At 32.2% G+C, this 27511-nt stretch overlaps 2 protein-coding genes across 3 annotated transcripts; one reads left to right on the top strand and one right to left on the bottom strand.

Moving 5' to 3' along the window:
* Nucleotides 1-4322: 4322 nt before the first annotated feature.
* On the bottom strand, nucleotides 4323-7285 carry LOC131661331 (uncharacterized). Its single transcript, XM_058930838.1, has 4 exons — nucleotides 7066-7285; nucleotides 6767-6810; nucleotides 4987-6621; nucleotides 4323-4875 (listed from the first exon to the last, which is right to left on the bottom strand). Coding segments are annotated over exons 2-4 (2043 nt in total). The 5' UTR covers nucleotides 6768-6810; nucleotides 7066-7285; the 3' UTR covers nucleotides 4323-4468.
* Nucleotides 7286-19714: 12429 nt separating this feature from the next.
* Nucleotides 19715-22860, top strand: LOC131661327 (probable inactive receptor kinase At4g23740). Of its 2 annotated transcripts, none has more exons than XM_058930835.1 (3): nucleotides 19715-19884; nucleotides 20223-21552; nucleotides 21646-22860. In XM_058930835.1, exons 2-3 carry the CDS (start codon nucleotides 20328-20330, stop codon nucleotides 22272-22274), a joined length of 1854 nt encoding a protein of 617 aa, XP_058786818.1. In that variant the 5' UTR covers nucleotides 19715-19884; nucleotides 20223-20327; the 3' UTR covers nucleotides 22275-22860. The 2 variants fall into 2 exon arrangements, with proteins under 2 accessions (XP_058786818.1, XP_058786817.1); XM_058930834.1 differs by having other exon boundaries at nucleotides 19715-19880; nucleotides 21646-22859.
* The last annotated feature ends 4651 nt before the right edge of the window (nucleotides 22861-27511 follow it).

The raw sequence follows: 27511 nt of genomic DNA, 5'->3' as shown, positions 1-27511 counted from the left end.
AGAATATCATAAATTACTTATTTCCCTTTAGGTTTATAGTAATAGTTTTTTTTTTTTTTTAAGTAAACTAACATGATAAAGAAAGATTGTGTGAAGTTGTCTCCACATTGTCAACGTTATAAGGATGGCGTAAATTACTTTTTGGATATTATATTCACCAAAGAAATGGTTGAAGAATAAGAGATTTTGTGCCCTTGTACTATATATTGCAATGATAGTTAAGAAAAAAGAGATGTAGTGTATGACCATTTATGTAGCAAAGGATTTGTAAAGGGATACACATAATGAATTTACCATGGTGACTATAAAATTCTTATGGATTTTGATGAGGATAGTGATGATGAAACATCACTTGATGATATTGATGGCCCACTGTTTGAGATGTTTAGAGATGTCGCTGGAGCAAGTGGTGTACATGAAGGAATAAATGAAGATGCAAAGAAATTTTAGAAACTAGTTGATGATGAAAATCAAGAGTTGTATCTTGGTTGTGAAAAATTCTCATTGTCATTCACTATTTGAATATATTTGTTGAAATGTCTTCATGGATGGAGCAATGCATCGTTCACTGCCCTCTTAGAGTTATTGAAAGAGGCTATGCCAGAATTGAACATCCCAGTCTCTTTCAGTAAAACAAAATCTATGATAAAAGACTTAGGTTTATACTATAAAAAGATTCACGCATGTCTCAACGATTGTATGTTGTTTTGGAAATAGCACGGGGAAGATGACTTGTGTTATCTTTGCGGAGTATCAAGGTGGATTGAATATCATGTAGTTGATCATAGTCTTGATGAGTCTAAAAAAGCTAACAAGGTTCCTGCCAAAATTATAGGACATTTTCCTTTGATTCCAAGATTTCAAAGACCCTTTATGTCTTCAAAGATAGCTGACACATTGAGGTGACATGCAGAGGAGCATTCAAAGAATGGTGGGTTAAGGAACCCAACTGATGACCAAGCAGGAAAAGACTTTGATGCAAAACATTGAGATTTTTCTCTTGAAACTCGTAACACCAAACTTGGGTTGACGAGTGATGGGTTTAATCCATTTAAGACTACGAGTCTTTCACATAGTACATGGCCTGTCATATTAACAATATATAATTATCCGCCAAATTTTTGCTGGATGGCAGAAAATTATTTGATGTCCTTACTTATTTCTAGACCACGGTCACCCGCAAATGCAATTGATGTGTATATGCAGCCACAGTCACCCCTAAGAGTGACGAACTTAGGATTTAGCGTAAACACCATAATATGTAACATAATAGTAAATGAAAATAAATTGTCAAAACATGTATCATGAAATTTATATAGACGTTAAAGCAACTATCGAGCATGGTCGACCCGGGTGAAAAAAATAGGGGGGTACACAAGGAGTACGCGTTTGGAAAATCTCAAAAGGAGGCCAACGCCCCATTCTTCATTATCTGATCAACACGAACTTTCTATCACGAGATAAGCACAGTGGGATAAAAATGTTCCTTACCTGCAAAGCACTTTCAAAATATTCTTGCACAATAGAAAAACTTTCCTCTCCCAATTTCGCGTACTCCTTACTCAAGAAAGATTCCCCTGACCCATATGTCGAAGTTCGTCCAAAGTATCTTTCAAAGTCACATCAAGCTATTCTACCCTCATACGGTAATGGCCAAATGCCTAGTTCTCTTTGCAAAGAGCGGAGTCTTTCACTGACCATGACTCCTAAGCACAGGACAAAGCTTCGTTCTTCCTCGTCACTTCTTGCCCGAGTGACTTCACTTTGTCAACTAAGGTGTTAGGGTAGCCAAAACGTCCATGATATCTTCCATCTCTAAGAACGAGGAATGTGCCCTTTAAAGCTCGTCCAGATACCGGTCTCCTTTTATGGTAAGGGCTTCAACACGTCATTGAAGCGCCTCCCTTTTCTTACGAAGATGATCTGGCATTAAAAAATTTCCTCAAGCGCGTGATGAGTTAAGTTGTGTTTGGGCCTTGATGATATGGAAGAAGATCCCCGAGGTCGGAACTCTTTTCTTATACTCACACCAATATTGGAATACCTTATGGTACACACAACTCACCGGGTGTAGTTGCGACAGGGAAATTACCAGGTGATTCAAGATGCCTACCTTAAAGTCGTTGAAAGGAAGGCGAAAGTCTATTGAAAAGAATAAGCGTTCATGAAAGAGAACAAAAATTTGTCATATTTATTGCATATCCTCTTATTTTCATCTGGAGGGAATATCCCTTAATCCAACGAATACCCCACCTCAGTAAAAGCATGGTTCAGATCATCCTAGCTAGCAAAGACAGAGTCGGTATCCAAAGTCTCTTAATCTACCCAATCTACTGAAATATCTCCTTTTGCCTTCCTTCTCTTGGTTGGTGCTACCTCCATGGTGACAAACTCTGTTAGAAGGACTAACAAGATCAAATAAGAAACTTAAAGAAGATTTAAGCCTAGATCCAACACTCCTGTCAAAGTGCGCCCATGGCGAGGAAGTTAATTTAAGACAAAATAAAGATGTATAAAACCCTAGCTAAGTGAAGCGACAAAGAAGGAAACAAGAATTTCAATTATTACCTTAGAAAAAACTGAAGGTGAAGATTCCAGTGCTAAAGAGGTGATGCAAACAAACCTGAAACAAAGACCTTCATAGAAAGTTTTACAACGAGGGAGAAAGCTCAAGAAAAGTAGAATAAGAGGAAGAGTTTCTTGAATCCCACAAGTGGAGAAATAAGAAAAGTATGAAGTTAGAAGGTTCTTATGTCTATCCCCACTGTGGAAGGCCACACGATCTCCTACGTGGGATAATGAAATATATGCCACCAACTTTCCAAATTCCCTATAAATTGGTCAAAAATACTTGAGTATCCTAAGGCAAAAGAAAATATTATTGAAAAGTTAAGAACCTATGTCAGGACCTTCTTTAGAAACATCGTCTAATATAAGGAAGACATTCATACATATACTCCCAATGCCAACAATGAAGTCCCATCCAGACTCTCCACTCACCTCAACCGATAACCAATCTTGGAGCATAGACGGTAAAACCTCTATCCTATATATAGAGTAGAGACAAAGGTTGGGGAAATTGTTTTGGGTCATCTATAAGGCCCATAAGCGAGAATGAAGGGAGCAAACACAAGAAAAAATATTCCCTCATTTTCATCTAAGGTAGAAAACTCCACCCTTTAATGCATCACCCACCGTCCAAATTAATAAGACGATTGTTCACATAGTGCGTTGTGTCCCTCGCGGTGGTTTTAGCCACACCCATTATATAAAGAGAAAAACATGTCATTCTCGGGTATTCAAATCCACTCCATTTTCACATCACTTTTATTTCCTCACCAACTTAGGTGTTGAAGTGTAAACCTTACAGGTCTATCCTGCACCGCCGTATTTGAAAGTCGGTGCACCTTTTTACAATCCATCTCAGTGTTTCAGCAACGATTCTGGTTTTGAATAGGAACAATATAATAAATGTATCATATTCTGTGTGAATCTCGTGTTTGGTGACACATCATATTATAATAAGGTAACTCAAACACTTATCCTATTATGTCTCACTAATTATGTCTCTTTCGTGTTAACTAATTTGAATGGATTAAAAACCAACAGAATTGCATAAGAAAATAAAGCACTTATTTATCTAAAACATAAAAAACTAAAATTAAAAATGAAATAATTAAACAAAAAAAATTTACATTAAATAAAAATAATAATTAGTAGCTAGTTTATTAAAATTAAAATATTTAAAATAAAATTATAATTAAAATGTCAAAAAAAAATTAATTTAATAAATTGAAATTATATATATAATGATAATTTTGTCATTTACATTTAGAGTATATTATTTCTTTTATATAACATCTATTTTATATAATATAATTACTTTTGGTAGTATCAATGCCCTTTTGTAAAATTTATCTAATGTTCTTAAAAGATTATTTAAAATTAATTTTATAATAATTCTTTTTTATAATTTATAATTTAAATTTAATATTTATATTATCATATCAGTATTAAGTGTGTATCAATCAAATACATGGAATTACAAAATAATGAAATCATATTTTTTAACAGATGTCAACCAAACATTATTGTTCATTTATAATATATTATTATATTTCATCCTTATCAAACTTCTCATCTTATTATTCTGTCTCTCACATTTCATATTTCATGCACTAAACAAACCTTTAAATTTCAAATCAGTAAAAGCTACTCTTCATTTAATGTTCAATCTAGATTAGATTAGATTAGCATGCTAGCATCTATTTAGATGCATCTTTCTTAAGTTGTTAAAAGTCAATTGTAGTTCACAAAGCAAGTATAAAGTGTTAAATTTCTGTATTCCAACAATCATATACCATATTAATTGGTCAAGGTCGACTAATCCCATGCTCCCGCTATCTAGAACTACTAAACAACACTTGCTATGATACATGAGTACAAATGAAGGGATACAAATACAATATTACAATCCAAATATTGGGTCATTTGCACCAAATATAGAACTACCAAACTGTCTCGTGTTCAAATCATTGCCATCCAAGGCTGTACCAAAACGATCTAGCCACTGAGTTGGACTTGCAGTTTCATTTTCCTCCACCCACTCAGAACTCATGTCAATATCATCAAATTGAAGCATATCAACTTCTAAAGACTTTGCATTCATTTGCCTATTCAACTTGAGATTGTAGTTTATATAAACAAGGTCGTTCAGTGTTTCTCGATCAATCTTATTCTTTTTCTCCGAGTGAATTTGCCGGAAGGTACTCCACTGCCTCTGAAGTGAGAAAGTGCTACAAACTTGACTTAATATTCTAATGGCAACTCGTTGCAGCCCCGGAGCAGAATCACCATACTGTTCCCACCAAAGCCCTACATGTCATAAGCAACGAATTTGAAGAATAAATAACAATCAACCCAAATGAAACATGAGCAGTTCATAAGACTGACATTAAAACAACAATTTCATTTTGCGTTTCTTACATGGTGCTACTGTGTTTCTTGCTTCCTTTGCTAGGCTACAACCGAACATTCCGTGTGCCTTTGTAAACGTATAGATTTGATTGGTCATGTCGCGCCTCATATCTGGTACAGGAAGCAACTTCTCAAGAACATTATAGAAGTCTTCTTTTATAGACGAGAGAAATTTGATTTCAGGATTGTACTGGATACTGGGGTTTAAAAAAGCTGCAGCTGCATGTAGAGGGGAATGAAGTTGTTCCCTCCATTTTTTATCAACTATATCTAAGAATGTCTTGCATTTATTCTCATCCATTATGTAGTATGTTCTGATAGATTCTTTGGCCCTAGTCATTAGTTCATATATCGAACCTACCGTTGGTTTCCCTTCGGATACTTCTCTTAACACCTTCAGAAATGGCTCGGAGATGGCCACACATTCTTCCACCGTCCTCCAGAAATCACCATCTTCAGCAATCGCAATACAGGAAAGACTCTGAGGTTTGTTTACATAGGAAGTGTTCGACGCATATTCGGGGCTGTGAAACATATGCTTCAACCGTGTTCTTAGCTTCAACATTGACTGCAAAGACAGGAAGGTGGATACAGATTTTGTCGCCCCAGTCCTGATAAGTTCCTGACCTCCGTTATACTTCTTCATAAGATCAAGCAATGAAGCATTATTGTAAATCAACTTCGATATGGTTTGTGCTTGTAAAATGCATCTACTAATCCAATCAACCTTGGTGAAATCCTCCAATATTAGATTCAAACATTGCGAGGCACAAGGAGATACAAATATTGTCCCGTAGTTCTGCACTATATGATTACCAATCCCAGTGTAGTTAAAGCTGCTATCCATAATAATTTGCACAACATTCTCCGGACCAAACTCCTGAATCACAGAATCAAAAAGATCAGCGAGCCATTTCGTGTTCTTGAAATACGGAGACGCGTCCACTGATTTGTGGAAAAATATCCTGGACGGTGACGAGACTAAGAAATTAATAATGGCCTTTGATTTATAATCAGTCCATGTGTCTGCAATAATGGTACAACCCGTAGTAGCCCACTCTTTCTCAACATCTTTCGACTGTAAACCGACTTCCATTTTTATCCTCTCCAACCACGTTGTTTTCAGAACCTCAGCTGACGGGCCTATAATTCCAGGACCACATTTTGCAACGGCGTCAATCATCAACTGATAGGACGAAGATCGCGCAACACTGAAATCTATCTTATTCTCGAAAAAGAATAAAGCAATACTTCTTTCTGCATTCTCTTGATTATTTGTTGAGGAAGGCGTCATAGGATTGCTCGAAGGAAACATCTTCCCAATAGGAGATAATGTTGTGTCCAAAGATATAAGAGCTTTGGTTGCAGAAAGAGTACCGGGAGATTTAACTTCCGGCGCTTTTAGCTTCTTGACACTAGAGGTTTCTTTAACCTCTTCCTTTGACGCAATTATGTTTCTTACTCGGTCAGTAACGTCATCGCGGACCTTACTGCAAGGATTCACTCCTTTGCTTGGAAATCTAGATAAATGATGCTTCAATCTACTAATGCCACCATTTAAAACTCTCTGGCAAAATTTACATTTCACTTTGTTCCCATCTAGTTTCTCTGCATATTCCCAACATACATCTTTCTCTCGGACCACTAACAGAAAAAGAAGAAAAAAAAAACTACTGTCAGCACATTGTTCTTTAATTTGTTGAATTATTACCGTTACAAAATATTACATTTCAAAAATTAAGAATAAATACTGCAGTTTTCAAAACTGCATATAACAGATTCAACTTACTTAGGATTTAGAAATGTATTTTCCGTGGAATAGTATTAAACAACCTACATCAAAAATACAGAATCATCAAATTCATATAATGTTACATTTTTACTGGTTTCTGATAGCATCACGAACCAGATTAATTAAATTGAATCTTTTGACCAATCACAAAGGGAATTGAATTATTGAACTATAATATTAAAACAGTTGCAAGTAGATTAGAGGTATATAGAAAAATAATCGAAATATAAAAATAAAAACAAACGAAAAAGGGAGAGATCCATGAGATATAAGATAGCGAGAAATTTGGAGCTTACAGAGCGAGAGATTTGGTCTTTCCCGGAGAGATAAACGGAGATCGCAGATTTCGATGATTTTTCCAATTTATCGCGATATTTTCGACCTAGGGTTTTTGAGCTGTTTTGTGTGTTTCGTTCCTATCTTTCGTTTTTTCTTTCTCTTCTTATCTTCTCTTGTATTTTTCTCCTTTTTTATTTATTTTATTTTATCATTTTGTCGTTGATTTGCGTATTTGTATCTGTATTGGGTTACCTTTTGGCGATATATCGCGTCTTCACAATTTAAAGCGATTAGATATGGCCTCGTTAGATTTCGTGAGGGTTTTCTAAAGAGACTAGCTACAAAAAGTAAACCCGGGTTGGGCGAACAAAATTGATTACAGTAAAATTGAGTCATAGAAATGATTTTAATAGTATTGAATTTGATATAATTAATTTATATTTGGATATATTTATGTAATAGTGAATTGAACTATAAATTTTAGTATAAAAATTATCCAGAATTAATTCTGGAGATAGAAGTTACAAATTCTATTTTGAGTAGAATCAATTCTCGAGGCAGAATCAACTATACTTTTGATAAAACAAACACCTCAAAATCACCTAAAATCAATTATACACTTCTATAATTGATTTTGGGACTTCAAAAGTCAATTCAAACATACTATTAGTCTTTAATAATAAAATCTGAATTTAATAATAACCATTATATTTATGTTTTATGGTTAAGATTAAAATATATTTTTAAAATTTTATTAATAATTTCTCTTTCTTCTTAATGCCACGTGATTTAGTGAAAACAACAATTTAATATCAACATTTCTTTTTTAAATCTGATGGTTTTTATACATTTTCACATTAGCATATATATATATATATATATATATATATATATATATATATATATATATATATATATATATATATATATATAGAGAGAGAGAGAGAGGAGGGATCAAATTACACCCGAAGAGTTACACCACAAGTTACACTCGTTCAATAACTACATCTCGAATTAATATTTTTTAAATTCAACCGTTGGATTGAAACATAATATCATATAGATCATACCTATAAAGTTTGAGCTTAATCTATAATGATTTACTATGTCATTGAATTACATCAAAATTAACATTATATGAAAGCTCATTTTGACGTTAATCTTTGGATATCTTGATGATATAGTAAATCATTATAGATTAAGCTCAAACTTTATAGGTATGATCTATATGATATTATGTTTCAATCCAACGGTTGAATTTAAAAAATATTAATTCGAGATGTAGTTATTGAACGAGTGTAACTCGTGGTGTAACTCTTCGGGTGTAATTTGATCCCTCCTCATATATATATATATATATATATATATATATATATATATATATATATATATATATATATATATATATATATATATATATATATATATGGCATATCATATGAGATGGTCTTTTTTATATGAGAATGTGAGAATGAATCTGAACCATTGGATTTTAAAATAAATGATGTAGGAGAAAAAAAATTCACACATAATCTCTACCATTTATTTTAAAATCCAATGGTTCAAATTCATTCTTACATTCTCATATGATATTCTATATATATATTAGAACACCAAAATTAAGGTGTTAAGTTATTTGATTCAAATCATGCATATTGTGAAAATTGGATTTTGCCTCTATTAGATTTGATTCAAATTACAAGATCAACTTGATTCGAATCATAACTCTTCATGGAAGCTAGAATTTACCTCTTCTTAATTTGATTCAAATCATAATTTGAACTTGACTCGAATCACAACACGTGACTCGAATAATGATTTGCATTTTACTCGAATCATGGCTTCAAAAATCCAAATTCCCACCTTAGATTTAAATAGTTATTTCTTTGATCCAAACATACATATGTGTGACAATGAGTCATGAAAGAGACTCCAAGTGGGATTATTTTCATGATGAAAGTCTTGGTGAAACCTTAAGACAAAAATGAATGTCAATTTGTCTTTTCTTCTCTAGTGTGTCTATTATTAGCACCTTGTTTTATTTCTCTTGTTTCAAAAAAACCTCTTGAGTGTTAATCCATGTCCGATTGCATCTCCTTTTATTACATCTTGTGTATGTAATTTGTTGTTTGAGGGAAACCAAAGAAAGAGAATTGATCAATCTTGTAATGATTCATGGTTGATCAAGCTCTTGATAACCATCAAGATCCAAGACCCGTTTTATCCAGAAATTTGAGAGAACCTTTGAGTGTTCTTCTTTCACCTCATTTAAATTCCTTGTAGTTATCTTGTGAATTGTAGAGTGTTTGTGCGAGATTCCTTTGTCATTTTTCATCATTGAACAAATCTTTCACTTGGTCGAATACAAATTGCGAGTTGTTGTCACCCAATATTACCAATTGATTCACCGTCTGACACTACTCCTTTGCAAGAACCACCTGTTCTTCAAAGCTCCTCACTCGATCGAATCCAATTGCATAACCTTGTCAAAGACCCCCAAATCAACACCTTGATCTTGGAGTAAAACCCTCATATTTTTCTGATGAAACCCCCTATGATTCTCAACCCAACTTTAGGTTACAACCAATCTAAATTGAACGTTATCAACCAAGTTTAGATGGCACACAAAAAATGAATGAATATGTATACTTTATTTGTTTGTATGCATAAAGGTTGAAGATGATGAGCAATCTTAGTATATATTTATAGTTTCATCAATCTGAAAGATGCATGTATTATGTATATATAGGTATGAGAGTTAAAGGCAAAATAAAGACTTAGAAACTCAATAGAAAAATTGATTTTTGGAATTTGCTTCAGTATGTGTCGACACTTGATGGTAGTTATTGATGCATGTGTCGACTTGTAGTATGTCATGAGTCGTTGACTCATGCAACTACACTAGTCGACCTATATAAGATTTGGGTCGACACAAAGAAACACAATATTTTCCTAAAAACAATAGCACGTGAGTCGACACGAAACACATATGTGTCGACTCATAGAGTCATTTATGCAGCATGTGTCGACACATGAAGAGAGATGAGCCGACACTGGAAAATAAAAACTTTTTGCCTTAAAACATGTAGTACATGCGCTGACATGAAACACATATGTGTCGACACATGCACATGATTTTTGTGCAAAATGTGATTTTTCATGCATTGTGCCAAGCAACAACCATTCCAAACTTGTTCTAGGTGATTTCTAAGATTCCTAATGACTTATAATGCAAGGGTGCACACATATACTCAGAAACACCATTCAAGGTACATGAAAGCTAATTTTATCATAATTTCGACATCATGCAAAATATCTAAAAGACAAATGCATTAACAGTTTATATAAATATTGTTCATTTTACAATTTAGTACTCATTTCAAGGCAAATGCATTCACGGTTATATAATTATTGTTCACTTTACAATTCAGTATATATATATATATATATATATATATATATATATATATATATATATATATATATATATGGCATATCTAGTGGGAATGAGTAATTTATATGAGAATGTGAGAATAAATATGAACCATTAGATTTTAAAATAAATGGTGGAGATTAAGTGTCAATCTTTTTTTCTCTCTCCTCCATTATTAAAATAAATGATGGAGGAGAGAGAAAAAAATATTGACACTTAATATCCACAATTTATTTTAAAATCTAATAGTTCAGATTCATTATATATATATATATATATATATATATATATATATATATATATATATATATATATATATATATATATATATATATATATATATATATATATATATATATATATCAAGTATGAGAGTTTTTAAAATAAGAGATAGAAAAATTAGATGTCAACAATTAATTTAAACATATGACCTTGATGAAGTCACATGCACTTAATTTTATGAAAGTTTATTTTAGCAACATTTTACCTTAGAGTGCATTTAATTAATTTTCTTTTTGGTTAAAGCTTCCTAAAACAAATCTTTATATATATATATATATATATATATATATATATATATATATATATATATATATATATATATATATATATATATATATATATATATATATAAAAGTGCGGAGACACGGATATTTTCCTAATTAAATTAAGAAACTACATGTATAATTGACTAAAATATTCATTTTGGTGGTTACGGGATACTTGCATTACGATAAGATCAATGATGTATAATTAACACCATGAATATATATTAATTAGATATAATACTAATAATGGTGTAGTATTGCAATAATGGTAATATGTATTATTTGGTATATTAATATAATAATGTAGTATATATAATGGAGTACTTATTAAGTTTTATAATTATCTATTAACACCATCTATAATTAATTGAGTCAAATATATATATTTTTGGTTTATCACTGCCGGTTTAGTCCGGTTCGGGGTCAGTTCTACAATCAAGTGGTTTCAGCCTCCTCCCGATCGCAGTTGCGAGAGATCGAACCGTGATTTTCCTACCAAGTTCAGCGTCAATCACCACTGAACCAACTAACTATTAGTGAGTCAAATATATATTATCAACTAGTAATAGTAGATTTCTACTCACCCGCTTAAATACATATATATATTTATATGGACAGGATCAAATAATACTAATGTCAAATTTAATAACATGACATCTCTGAAAACTCTTTATCACATATCTATATTACAATATCCACCGTTGGATTGAAAACTAACATCATATAGATCACGTCCATAAATTTTAACATCAATAAGAAATTATTTGATTTGGCAACGGGATGCATAAAAACCAACGTCGTACAAAACTTTAACAAAACCGCACACACACAGTGAGAATGTGCATTTATGCATACATACATATATTGGGGTGTCACACACACACATGAGCCATGTGCAACTATTTTTCACTCTATTTCTCTTTCTCTATCATAATAAACACACAAATTTTTTGTAGAGCATGTGAGTAACACATGACTCACTTTAAGTTATGTTTTAATTTTAGCCACATGATTTAATCTAATGGTTATTTTTATTCTCACCATTCTCATATAAAAAATATATTCTCATATGATATGTCTTCTCTCATATAAAAAAGAATTAGAAGGATCAGATACACCTATATAGACCACATAAGTTGTTAGTGTTTGTCGAGAGATGACTTTTGAAGACATCACCTTTCATATGTCCATTGGTGAGACGACATTCGAATTCACCGTCCTCTCATATGTCCATTGGTAAGAGGAGCCTCACCTTGGATGATGTTTCTTATTTACTCCATATACCTACCAGAGGTCAACTACTATGTCATTTTATTATTTAGATATTTGAAGCATTAGTCGTTATGATTAAACACTTCTGGGTTGGTCCTACGGAGGCTCAATTTGAGATAAATCAGACACGAGGATTCTATGCACGATTTATATGGCTAGATTTGATATACATCGACCATTTTAATGGTTCTATTTCTCATTGCATTGGTGATGCATTTATAGACTATCACATAATTTGTTCCATCAAGATATATTTTTTGTACTTGGTTGACATAGAAACTTTTACGGATAAGAGTGCAACATACATTGATATTGTACACCTAAAGTACTTCATAGACATAGAGAGTATTCATTAGTACAAATGAGGAATTGTATGTCTAGATTACTCATTTACTTGTACACTTAACTAGACGAAGGAAGTAATATCAAGACTAAACACTTGACATGAAACTCATGTCTCCTTCAGATGATATTTGTGTAACTTAAACGTTTTATATAATTCCTAATATTTTTCGTTTAACAGACATGGATATTACAACATTTTCTTGTTACCGCTTTGTGGAAAACTGTCGATGAATACAACAAAGAGTTTTCTCGTGCCTGTTACATTTTTCAAAATACGGGGAATACTATTAATGATATGTATATGCGTTATCTGAACCGTATTTTGGAAGATTAAATATGTTTTACTCCATGCCCCGTTCACCTTCAAACACGACCCTTAAAGGATATTTACTAGTACTCAGAGTGGCTAGAATATGGGACTCAACCATAATATACCTTTATTTACTAAAATGGGTTGGTAAGTGCCAAAATTATTTGTTTCACATAAGAACTTATTAACTTAAATCACAAGAAATCACATGAAAACCTGATCCGCTGTCGCGCACGGATCAAAAACGAGTATTTTGTAAAACAATAGTTTAGCGGTAACGACAACTCGAATATCGTTCTCACAAGGATTCTTGTATTATATTAACTAACAGTAACAATTAATGGGGGGTTTGGTTTAAGGTTCGATTTAACAAAAAAAGCAAATAAGTGATTCTGAAAAGTGATTATAAATTAAGTTGTTCTACTGTTCGGGTTCCCCACTTATCATTGGTAATTATAAATCTAACCCCCAAGCGAATTATATCCCCTATTCGATTACAGCAACAATAAACAAGCGAAATTGGTACTATACGGTTTATATTTCTATTATCCGAATAAAGCAAACGGATTCAGCACTCATGAATTAAGCAAACATGATTTGACATATGCAAGTTAACGATAAAGCAACGCTAAATCGCGAAACAGATCAAGGAACATAAACCAACCGAATTAAATCAATAATATTATATATGATTCGAATTAAGCATGCAACACATATAGAAGATTATTGAAAGGGAAAAGAATTGGGATTAAAATTATAAAACCTCAAAGATTCGGTGGAACATGAACAATAGATCAACCCTTGGACTTAGTTCTTCATGATCAACGTCTCAAGCTCTCAAAACAATAAAATCGTGAATAGTCTAATGTCATGAACAGTACGGCCAGACCTAGGTACTAGAGAGAATCAAAAGGTTTACAACCCAACTGGGTCAAAAACATAACCCAGGCCCAAAACTAACGACCCAAAACTAAAATAAAACTAATGCTGCAACTTCAAACGAAATTCTGGGAATAATTGACTCTGAATCTGACTTTGACTCCAACACAAAAGTTGTATCTCTTTCTCTTAGCTTTCCGGCGATTATTAGAACGCCTCAATCGGATTCTCGGAACTCCAGTTATGACCGTTTTAGTGCAGACTGCTAATGTTGAAAATAAAGTGCGAAAATGAAATTAAACCAAAAATAAACTAAATTAGAAAAACATTATAAAATATAAAAATAAGCAAAGCAAACCAAAGAAATGCCTAAGTACAAACATAAAGGAACGTGCATCAAAATGCACTGATCAAAACCCCCTTAATCCGTCATTAAAAGGAGATAAAAACATATGTATGGAAATCTTAACTATGTTATTCATGAGTATAGTGAAAATATCCAAGGAAAATATAGAATATAATAAGTTGAGTAGCAGAGAACTTGCTAGACGAAGCACAAACTTTTCTAGAAAATACATGAAAGAAACATGGCATCCTTTTTGATACATTCACACCATGCGAAGATATTGGCTTACTGGGCGAGAATAGGCGGTTCTAGATGACTTCTAGGTCAATTTACTTCATGGAGAAGTAAGGTAGCTCGTGTGGATCTATGTGCTTGCAGGTATGGAGCTAAGGATCCTAATATCGTTGACTATCCTGATGTTTTGATAATGACATCGTTAATGCATGTTGAAGTCGGTGGTGGTATCTTTATAACTCTTTAATGATGGTGATTAACTTGAATATATCTTAAGCCTCATCAATTAGAAGGTTCAAAGTTTTAGAGAAGTTCTTATATGATCAGTATATCTGGAAAAGGAACTTGAAAGGTTTAGAGTTATGAAAGGGAGAAAGTTTGAAAGCTCGTCTACTTGTGTCTTTATGAGTAGCCGAAGTCTTATGAAAGTAGGAGAGTGACTCCTAATATACAGTGACAACTTTCTCACACACACACACACTCACTCACACACACACGCGCGCGCACACATACACACTTCTAAAATGTTTTTAAGGCTTCTCTTTATTTAATAAAATCACCTAAACATATTTTTAGGCCTAGCTAATTAATTAAGGGAATATCTGATTAATTGGAAGAAATTTTTAAACTGAATAATTGATTATACCTAACAATCTAATTGATTATTTTCATTAAGCTAAGTCTAAAATCCTCTAGGACAGTCTCTTAATAATTAGCAATTGATAAATATCAAAACTTCCATTTGTGGCTTGAACAATAGATTATTGTGGGTCAATAATCAATTAGCCTAATTGATTATTCCTATTAATTCGGCTCTTAGATTGTTTTCTTTTTTTGCCTCATTTTATCATATATAAAGGAGGCTTCTCCTCATTTGAAATCACACCATAATTTTGAGTTTTCCTATTTCTTAGTATTTTATTACAATCCTCTTCTCTCTTTTGTATATTCTCTCCATCAAAGTTGCCTTAATGCTTTTTGGATGAAAACTACTTGTGAGGAAAGTATTGTGCTGGTGTCGTGCTATTATTTATTTCAAGAGTGTGATTTTCTTTATGGTTTGTGTTTGGTTGTTGAGATAAACCAATGAAAATCTCTTTTTGCTTCTAGAACTTAGTCGGTAAAAGTTATATTTGATTATTTAGATTAGTCAGTAAAATCTTTACTTGGTTCGTGAGTTTAGCCCTTGAAAAAAGCTCTTGTTTGATTGGGGGAATAAGGTAGTGTAACATTTCTAGATTCTCTTGTAAAAAAAGTTTTGTGGACATAATTTGTAAAAGCTCAAGATTATCATTAAGACTTCCAAGAAGATCTCTTAGGGACAATAGTAAACCAACGTCCGTCTGAACCTGTATAAATCTCGGTGCCATCTATCTAACCCTATCTCTTTGTCATTTAATTTATTATTTCAAATTATTTCCTCTGTTTTTCTATATATTTTCTTAATAATAAAACTCATTATTGTTTTAAATAAGAAAACTTTTAAGTTAACGGCAAATTCTAAATACTACAATTCACCTCTTCTCTTGTGCTTGAAGTCACTTGTCCAACAAATGACATCGGAGTCTTTGTTAAATACTAATCATCTAAGGAGGAAATGAATTCAAGCTATTCACTAAACAAACCTCCATCATTTAATAGAGAAAGGTATAATTTGTGGAAAGAGAAGATGAAGTTCTTCACCGAAGGGATGAATCGTGGTATTTGGAAAGCTATGAAGGAATGTCTATTTATTCCTACACACAAAGTTTATGGTGTTATAGTGAATAAACCTAAAAAGGATTGGACCAAAGATGATAAAGAAAATTTACAATGTTGTATAAAGGTAAAAACTGTCAACACTACCGCTCTCGATCTTGATGAGTTTTTGCGAAATTCTCATTGCAAGACTGCAAAAAAATATGGGACATCCTCTAAATTATCCATGAAGTAAATATAGAGGTAAAGAGGAAAAGGTTGGGCACATTAGCTCGCGAGTATGAAATTTTAAGAATGAAACTTGAAGAGAACATAAATCAAATGCAAACATGGTTTACCCATATCGCGAGTCATATGAGAACTAAAAAAATACATTTTCAAATGAGGAATTAGTTCTAAAATTCTTAGATGTTTAAATTGTAGTTGGCAATCTAAAGTCAATGTGATTTTGAAATCTAGAATTTTAGAAACCATGGTCACACACTCTATTTGGAAAACTATATGAACATGAGAGAGAGCTGAAAAGGCTTGCTATGGATGAGGAGAGAGAGTGAGAGAAGAAGAGCAAAATTCTAGCTCTTAAAGTTGAAGATTCTGATTTCGATGGTGGCATATCACTCATGGTGACATATCACTAAATGTTGGAAGAAATAGAAAGTTTTAGGGAGAGACAAAATGATCTAGTCCAAAACTCTCTCCCTTCTAAAAAAAAGGGATGAACTTGCCAAGTGTGATAAATGTGATATTTCGAAAAATAAAATTTGTGATATTAAAAAAATACTTGGCAAGTTTACTAAAGAAATAGACAATTTGAATCTTTTGTTAGAAAATCTAAGTGTCAAAGTTGGACCAAACCTGTATAAATCTAAGTGTCATATCTCTAACCATATCTTTCACTTTTTGTCATTTACTTTATTATTTCAAATGATTTATGTTACTTTTCTTTCTATATTTTTAATACTAACATTCATTGTTGTATTAAGTAATAACATTTTTTAAATTAATCACGAATTTTGAATACCACAGTCACTCTCCCCTATCTCTTGTACTTGAAGTCACTTGTCCAACAGCACGCTTGTCGAGATGACAAACTCGCTGGATGAAACTGGACAATTTCAAGATCCCTTAGCTGAGTAACTTTAGAGTGAAGAAATGCTTTTCTCATTGGGCAAAAATAGAGGCTTGCTTGGCGAAATAAGGTAGCCACAACCCACTTGGATGAGCTGGACATAACTTATGGATTAAAAAGCACGCTTGTCGAGATGACAAACTCGCTGGATGAAACTGGACAATTTCAAGATCACTTAGCTGAGTAACTTTAGAGTGAAGAAATGATTTTCTCATTGGGCAAAAATAGAGGCTTGCTTGGCAAAATAAGGTAGCCACAACCCACTTGGATGAGCTGGACATAACTTATGGATAAAAAAGCAAGCTTGTTGGACGAAAAATGCCTACTCATACCTCTATATATAGAGGTCACAACCATTCACAATTCATGAATTCCATAATTTAAGATTTATATATCATAAATTAGAGAAAATTGAGATAACTGAGAAAGAAATTTCAAGAAAATATTGAAGATTGAAGATGGAGGCTCTATCCGATTAAAGAAATTGCCTTTGATGTTATTTCATCCCTCTTTCTTTATGATCATCATTGTAAAGTTTCTATTGTGAGAATTGAATTGAACTCTATTAAGGTCGAAGGATAGCTTCTGGTTCGACAGAGAATATGCATGAGGACGAAGCTTGTTTGCATGCTGCTGTTGAAGACCTAGATACTGTGGTTGAAGTGTGTTCTAGTATTTGAGTGTCGAAATGCTAGGGTTGTTAGTATTTTGAATTGGGCATGTTTGTAATGTCCAATTGTTTATGTTACCTTATAATGGGTATTTTTGAAAAGCCCATTAATTTAGTATGTTAGGTTTATCATAAATAGTATACTAGTCTCTCATCATTGCATATGGCAAATCCTAATTTAGGGTGAGAGGGTTATTTGTTATTCTTGTAACACTTGTAATCTTGATTCAAAGAGAAAGTAAAGAATATCAGTTATAACCAATTCATTGTGTTTCCTATTATACTATGTTCTTGGCATCGTTTTTACAACATCTATGAATAAAAGTAGCGAAATTTTCTTTTGTTGGGGTTACGTGTAATTGTCCAAATACTCATATATTTATCTTGATCATGGCGTTATAAATATTCTAGTCATTCATTAATATTGTTGATTATATTGGTTCTTAATATTTGTTATACCTTAACTATTTATAACTTGTTATAATAGTTTTGCATTGATACTAAAAAATAATTTTCATAACTAGAACAAATATTTTCATCTGTTAAATACTAAAACTCTAGAGTCAGATTTAGGTTTAACAGTCATACATATTATCGAAACTTAAAGTTGTCATATTAATTAACCGACTAAAAGACCTCTATTAATTAGCTATACGATTGATTTCACATCGTTATTTAGACATAAACAACATATGCAAATCAATATGTAATAATATTATCTGTTAACTAAGAATATATATATATATATATATATATATTCTTACTCATCAGATAATATTATTACATATATTTCTAGAGAATACACGAGGATAGACCGATAGGATACTTATTTTTATTGTACTGACGCAATACTTGTGTTTGCGTGTCTCCTAAATTGACTTATAGGGATGTTGAAATATTGTTTGATACTCTCTCCATCCCAAATTATATAGCGCTTTGGAAAAAAAATTGTTCCAATTTATAAGTCACTTTATAATTCCAATGCCACATTAATACAATTTTCCCCAATATATTCTCAATTACTTATTACTATTCTTTTTCATACTCTTTTAATTTGGCTTTCCAATATAATTATTGAAAGACATTTTTATAAAGTTACGTATCATTTCACTTTCTGATAAAGTAATAATTACATTTCTTAATTCGTGTGAAAAACACAAAACATCTTATAATTTTAGACGGAGGTAGTAGTACTTGGTTCAAGAGATTGTACAAAATTGGTTAGCTGATGGGTAATGAATTACTGCATTTGATTACATTCAATAGGGGAGAGGATTCTTTCTAGTTTTCTCTTCTCAATTTTACCTCCAATGAAATCTAAGGCACTTGTTGAAGAGAGATGAAGAGATAAAAATATTAAAATAAAAAAAGTTTAACAACACAGTTTTAATGGTGCAGGCAGTGGCACTATTCTCTCTCTCTCTCTTTGGTATAAATATACACAGGAGACAATCCCTTCCCATTCAATAATTTTACAAAGTATCACATCCTTCCAAGTTGTCCAAGGAGACTTCCAAAGACCAGCTCTTCATGAGATCATGAAGAAGGCACATTCTAGAGGAGTGATATTGGAAGGGACACATTGCAGGCATAAAATTTCTTAATTCCTTTAAACCAAATTACTTAATGTAGAGGAGTATTTTGCAAGTAACATGTACAAGTGGTATAGTTTGCAAAACAATAATGTTAATGTATATTAAGGGTCCATACATTTCACATCATATGCACCCTCCTACTTGTACGGCATAAAATAATATTATTATATATACTAGTAGTTAGCAATTGGGGTTGAAAATGATGATTATATATCGAATGAGTTTGTCTTACTCCATTTGCATGTGATGCCGCTCTTCCCGCTACCATATCCAGCTCATCCTCCATCATTACCATTTCAGATTCCCAACTTCTAACTAACCGCTTCTCAAACAACAGCATGGTCCCTCTCCTCCAATTCATCAGTTTCTTGAAGTAAGTATGTTACTTTTCTCTCTTTATATCAAACTCTATCAATTCCTTTGTTTCTGTGTACCTTTAAGCATTAGTATATCACTAGTGTTCAAAGACTTGGTCAGCAAATTATTATTGGCTGGTGTTAAACAGATGATAATAATAACTTAATTAGGTTAATTATTCTCCATTCAAACATTAGCTGTTTATTTTGACTTTACTGTATATAGTCTTGGTGAAATGTATACTGTATATACAATTGTACATTCAAACAAGCCTCATACACAAGTTGCTTTTTTTATTTTGACTATACAACTTTTGTTTAATTATCTAATCCTATGTTAATGTTACCTACCTCTTCAGTTTTGTTAATTTCATGTGAAAGTGACTGATACCTTGAGAAGAAAGAATAGAGAGAGAGGTTATTACTTTACATCAAGTGTTGTTATTCTCTCTTCAAGTCAAAATATGGACAAGAAGTTATCTCTCTTGTTCATGTTTTCACTAGTGTTTGTTAGTGTTGGAGCTGAACCAGTGGAAGATAAACAAGCTTTACTTGATTTTCTTCATAATATGAGTCATTCTCCACATGTCAATTGGGATGAGAATTCTTCTGTATGCCAAACCTGGAGAGGAGTTACCTGCAACGCCGACCGAACTCGAGTTATCGCGATTCGGTTACCTGGAGCTGGATTAAGAGGTCCAATTCCGCCGAACACGCTCAGTCGCCTCGCGGCGATTGAGACAGTGAGTCTTAGATCAAATGGTATCACTGGTTTTTTCCCTGATGGATTCTCTGAGCTGAAAAACTTGACTAGTCTTTATCTTCAGTCTAACAAATTTTCTGGACCATTGCCTTTGGATTTTTCTGTTTGGAATAATCTTACTGTTGTCAATTTGTCCAACAACTTTTTCAATGGTAGCATCCCTTTTTCAGTTTCAAATCTGACTCATCTCAGTTCATTAGTCCTTGCAAACAACTCTCTTTCGGGTGAGATTCCTGATATCGATATTCATAGTCTTCGAGAGCTAAATTTAGCAAACAATGACCTTAGTGGTGATGTACCAAAATCACTTCTTAGATTTCCAAGTTGGGCTTTTTCTGGTAACAATCTTACATCGGTTACTAATAGTTCGCATCCTCCGGCTTTGCCTATGCATCCACCTTATACTCTTCCACATAAGAAAACCAAAGGACTAAGTGAAACTGCAATATTGGGAATCATCATCGGTGTTTGCGCACTTGGATTTGCAGTGATTGCAGTTGTTATGATTCTGTGCTGCTATGACTTTGCTGCTGCAGGTGTGAAAGAATCTGTGAAGTCTAAGAAAAAAGAAGTCTCTACGAAAGCAGAAACTTCTGCGAGCCGAGATAAAAACAAGATAGTATTTTTCGAGGATTGCAATCTCGCGTTTGATCTAGAGGATCTTTTGAGAGCTTCTGCTGAGATTCTAGGAAAGGGAACTTTTGGTACAACATATAAAGCTGCTTTAGAGGATGCAAGCACTGTGGTGGTGAAGAGGTTGAAAGAGGTTACTGTTGGGAAAAAGGAGTTTGAACAACACATGGAAGTTGTAGGGAAACTTAAGCATGAAAATGTGGATGCAATAAGAGCTTATTACTATTCAAAGGATGAGAAGTTAGTTGTATTTGATTATTATCAACAAGGAAGTGTTTCTTCCATCTTACATGGTATGTTGTTGAATCTTTTCTCTTATATTATCTTGATTTACTTGATTAATTTTCCGACTTTTGAAAGTGGCTAATGTAATCTAAACCATGAAGGTAACCGAGCGGAAGGAAGAGCTTCTCTAGACTGGGATAGCCGATTAAGAATCGCGATTGGAACTGCGAGAGGAATTGCTCACATCCATGTTCAACAAGGAGGGAAACTAGTTCATGGAAACATAAAAGCTTCAAACATCTTCGTCAATTCACAAGGATACGGTTGTGTATCTGACATAGGTTTAGCAACATTGATGAGTTCAGTACCTTCACCAGGGACAAGAGCATCAGGATACCGTGCGCCAGAAGTAACAGACACGCGTAAAGCAATGCATTCGTCTGATGTATACAGTTTTGGTGTCCTGCTACTCGAGCTTCTAACTGGAAAATCGCCTATATATTCGGCTGAAGGCGAACAAATTGTTCACTTGGTTAGATGGGTGAACTCGGTTGTGAGAGAGGAATGGACCGCAGAGGTTTTCGATGTGGAGCTGTTAAGGTATTCGAATATAGAAGAAGAAATGGTGGAGATGCTACAGATAGGGATGGCTTGTGCTGCAAGAATGCCAGATCAGAGACCAAAAATGTCTGAAGTGGTGAGAATGATGGAAGGATTTCGTCCAGAAAATCGACCATCGTCTACCGAATCTAGATCAGAAGTTTCAACTCCAACTGTTTATGCAACTTAAATACATTCTAATTGTTACTTATGTTTCATGGTGTGAGATTCTTTTGTTTTGGCCAGTAGCTTTTAAGGTGTAATCAGTGGTTTCATTTCAATTAGTATTAACTTGTGGAGTTCTGTAGTTGTTAAGCAAGTAAATTAAATTAAATTGCTGCTAGGTAATTAAGCTATTAGATTTAGCTGATTGTGAATCAAATTGGGTCCCTTTGCCTGTTACTATTTGACTGTGTTGTGGGATTCTTGAGTTTGGGATCTACAATGTATATGGAACCCAAGTTCTGATAAAATTCTCAAATAAAGTGTTTTCTGAGTCTTTTACAACTTTTAATTATTTGACTATCTTCTATCAGATTTAATACGATCTTAAACCACTTAAATCTATTTATTTATCTTTTCTACCGTAGATGCTAACACAACATTCTTTTTGTTAGGTCATGAGAGAGTGTGCGGGAATAATCACATTGAAGTCTGAACAATCACATAAAATAAATTGGACACCACATTTTAACCCAAAATCTTAAGTCGTTAAATTTATGAGTCATCTTATTTATAAAATGTTCAACATATACTTTTCCATCTAATATAGGGCTCACACTCACACTTGATATACCAACACTCTCTAATATTTGTCATTTCTAATTTTATCTCGTCTAATCTTACTATTTATCCAACACAAAATTCTCATTTATGCTACATACATCACTACTCTTACAACTTTATATACCAACGCGTACCAAATAGATCCTTAGAGTTTTTAATGAGACGCAATTGTGGATTATGGACCCTATAATTTTTCCTCTTACGAGGTAAATTCATATATATATATATATATATATATATATATATATATATATATATATATATATATATATATATATATATATATATATATATATATATATATATATATATATATATAAATCATCTTTATCTCCTTATTATATGTATACAGATTATGGACTAAATGCGTATCAAATAGATCTTTAGGCTATGTTTAAGAGTTTGGAGGGGAGGGGAGGGGAAGGGAAGGTTTCCGAAAACGAATTTTTAAAAAAATATAGAAAAATATTTGACATTTAAAAAAAAAAAGATTTTGTTTAGAATGATAAAAGAGTCATTATCACTATAAAATTTATAATTTTCAAATTAGTATAACAACCTAAAAGATATTTGGAAAATTTATATAAGCCCTCCAAAATCCTTCAAAACTGTCATTCAATACAATTTTTGAGTTCCCCTATTTTAAGAGATTTTTGGTGTTACGAATAAAATCAAACCCTCCAAACTCCTCGTACCCAAAATCTTTTTATTCTTTTCACTCAATCTTCCTATTTTTTAAAACCATCCCCTCCCTTCCCCTCCAAACTCTCATATCCTTAGAATTTTTAATGAGACGCAAAAGTTAAAGACTTTTTATAGTAACATTTTTCATATTTAATTTGAAAAAATCGGAAGAAAGAAGTTTGTGATTCACATCAATTTATTCCTTATCTATAATTAATTTTGTCTCAATAAGAATTTTAAAAATTGATTCTACCATTAATTAAAAAAGGGTCTTACTAATCAATCCCCTCAGGGCACTCTTTAAGCATACTAAATAAAGAAAATATTCTTTATAAAAGTTAACATTTCAATTTCCAATACACTTTTAATGCATTGAATACACGCATTTTAATAAAAATTTACTACTTTAATCACTTAAAGAGTGCCTCAAGGGCACTTGTTAGCATTTCCCATTAAAAAAATATATATTAAACAAAATTGATTACATTAATCTAATAAATGATATTACATATTAAAATATATGAAGAATAACATTTAATTCAAGATTTAATAATGTTACTAAAATTTTATTGGACGCTTTGAAAATATTTTTATATGATAAATATTATTTAAGTTTTTTTTAAAGTTTTTTATTAAAAAATGGAAAATCTTTTTATATGATAAATATTATTTAAATTAATTTTATTTGAAGTTTTTTATTAAAAGATTGCAAACTGTTCCTGATTGAATAAAATTGTACTTAATACATACTTACACCTTTTGCTATCTATTTGATAGCTTTGCATTATATAAAATTACGAGGAGGAATTAACTTGCCACCTCCTTTTTTATCTGTCATTCTTCAATTTTTTTAATCAAATTTTATCCTTGATAATAAATGTGAAAATAAAAAATTTCTGAAGTAAATTTTTGGTAGGGTTAATACCTATTTTCCCCCCTGCCATATAGGCGACATTTGAAAAACCCCTCTGCAAAAAAAAAAGTTGCAAGAATTCCCCTAACATTTGAAGATTCTCGGTTTGTCTTGGGTGGGAGTTGAACTCAAGACATTAGTTTCCCAACACAATGGCTGAAACCACTAGGCCACATGATACCATTTGTAATATTCGTGCTTGGAATAACTTTTATAATATGTGATACCATTTGATTACTTGTATTAAATTTTATTACTTGATTTCAATTATCTTTTTACTATTACTTTATTTTTTAATTATTTATATTTTATTTAATTTACAACGCATGTTTTTATTTAATATTTAAATATATTTTATTTAATTTAATACGTTTTAATCATTTATATACATATTTAAACGAATACAATTTAAAACTATAATTAAAAAAAATATTGTTGTAAATATTAAAATCAAATAATAAATATTAAAAAAAACATTTTTGTAAACTAAATCATTATAAACTAAAAATATTTTTATTTGGTTCAGTTAGTATAAACTAAAATAATTATATTTAACTATAATTATATTTATTTGGTAAAATAAATATTAATTACTATTTTATAATGATCAATTAAGATTTTGTATCTAAAAAAATATTAATTACTATTTTATAATTTAACTAATATTAATTAATAACGTTAACTATTAACTAATAATTATTAATTTAAATATTAACTATTAACTAATATATTACTTTATAAGTACATAATTTTTAAATAGTAATTTAAATATTAGTATTTAAAAATATAAACGATATTTAATATAATTATTTTAGTTTATACTAGCTGAACAAAATAAAAATATTTTTATGTTTTATATAATTATTAATAATTTAACATCAATATACTGTAAAAATTTAATGTTAAGAATATTAAAATTATTTTAGAATTAAATAAATTATTTATATAGATACTATTTATATAAAATAATGTAATTTAAAAAATATTGTAGCTATTTAAATAAATTAAAAATAAACTAAATAAATTATATTAATATATATTAATTAATTTAAAACTATTTTAATTAATGTAGTTAAATTAAAACTAGTAAAACCTATTTAAATTAAAACAAGTTAATTTAGTTTATAATGATTTAATTTATAATGATTTAGTAATAATTAATATAATTAATGATTTAGTTTATAAATTAATTAATATAATTAAATATAATTATTTTAGTTTATACTAACTGAACTAAATAAAAATATTTTTAGTTTATAATGACTAACTAGTTCAGTATCTAATAAGTATTACCAAAGGCACCAATAAATCAACCAAAAACGTGCAGCCTAGTGGTTATACTGATTTTGTGTAAGCAATGGGTCTTGGGTTCAAGTCCTATTGAGACCATCTTTTTAAGCTTTTATATTTACCATTTTAACAACCTATATTAACAAAAAATAAAAACAAAATAAAATACATGTGTCATTAAAATAAATAAATAAAATAAAAAGCCACCTGGGCATCCACGTCATTAGAAAAAATTAAAAAAATTAAAAAAATACATGCCACGTAAGCATTTTGGATGACTGGATCTGACGAAGGTTTAAAATGAGAGAATCTTCAAATGTTAGGGAAATTATTGCAACTTTTTTTTTTGCAGGGGGTTTTTCAAATGTCGCCTATATGGCAGGGGGAAAATAGGTATTAACCCTTTTTGGTATGCATCACAAAATTTCCGATACTAAATACCGGAAATTCGGTTAATTTAGAATTTTCGGTACACCATACTTAAAATTTAGTTTATTTGAAATTTTCGGTATATTGGAATTTTTAAATTTCCGATATACCAGAAATTTTAAATAAACTAAATTTCCGGTATGTTTCAATTTTTTGTTTTTTAAACGGTTGAGATTTTGCCGACACTTTTGGAGGGTCCTGATTGCACCGATACATTTGTGTGGTCTAGAATGCACCACCATTTATATAAATAGAGGTGTTAGGGTTATGTGATAACACATCATTTCAACAAAAATGCCTCTTCCTTAGTATTTGATTAAAGTATCTGTGTATTTCAATGGCCGCAACCCTGCTGTTCAAACCAAGATTCTAGAGGAAGCTACATTCTTTGCCACCTTGAAAGAAACGTTGAATAATTTGTTGCCTGATTCCAATAACAGAAGGGTGACAAAGATCGAGTTTCGGGAGGACTGGATTGATACAAATGGAAGGGTGAAATACAACTTAATCGAGTTGAAGAATGATGAAGATGTGAAGGCCATGTGGAAATCATTTCGCCGTAGGATAACAAAAGGTCCGATCGAATTGGATACGCATATCCAAAGATACGTTGACGACATAATGAAGTGTCTGATTCGTCCAAAGTTTTCCGGTAGTGCCTAGGTTTTCATGTTTCGGAGTACTGTTTATGCTTGTTTGTTATTTGTCATTTGATGCACATGTGGTGGTGTTCGTATCATGCACCACCCGCTCCTCAGCAATTCCCTCATCAGCCACAATCACCCGCTCCTCAACTCTAACCACCCCCTCATCAGCAACATGTACCTGCTCCTCAACTCTAGGCACCCCTCATCAACAACCCCCTCCCCAACAATAGCCATCGACTCCTGAACAACAACCTCTACAACCTCATCCTGCTGCACCTGCCCGTCCGCAGCAGTGGAAGCTCTACCACCCCCGGCACCGAGGTGCACGGAACCTCCTACCTGTTCCTCAACTCTAAGCACCCCCTCATCAGCAACCCCTCCCCAACAATAGCCACCGACTCCTAAACAACAATCTCTGCAACCTCATCCCACTGCACCTGCCCGTCCACAGTAGTGGAAGCTCTACCACCTCGGCGCCGAGGTCCACGGAACCCCTACCCGCCTGCGCCTGCTCAGCCCTCCGTTTCCGGTTAGAACCGGTCGGAGCAACTCGTACAGCACGTAAGACTAACGTACCAGCCTCATCAACCCGAGCACGAGCCTCGGCTCTATCGATGGCCTGACCCGCAACAGTATCATCCCTGCCTCTAGTCCTCACTAAATAAAATTAAAAAGTAT

The sequence above is a fragment of the Vicia villosa genome, linkage group LG3 (genome assembly GCF_029867415.1).
Source record: "Vicia villosa cultivar HV-30 ecotype Madison, WI linkage group LG3, Vvil1.0, whole genome shotgun sequence".
Classification (NCBI taxonomy): Eukaryota; Viridiplantae; Streptophyta; class Magnoliopsida; order Fabales; family Fabaceae; genus Vicia; species Vicia villosa.
This window is presented reverse-complemented; position numbering and strand designations above follow the sequence as displayed.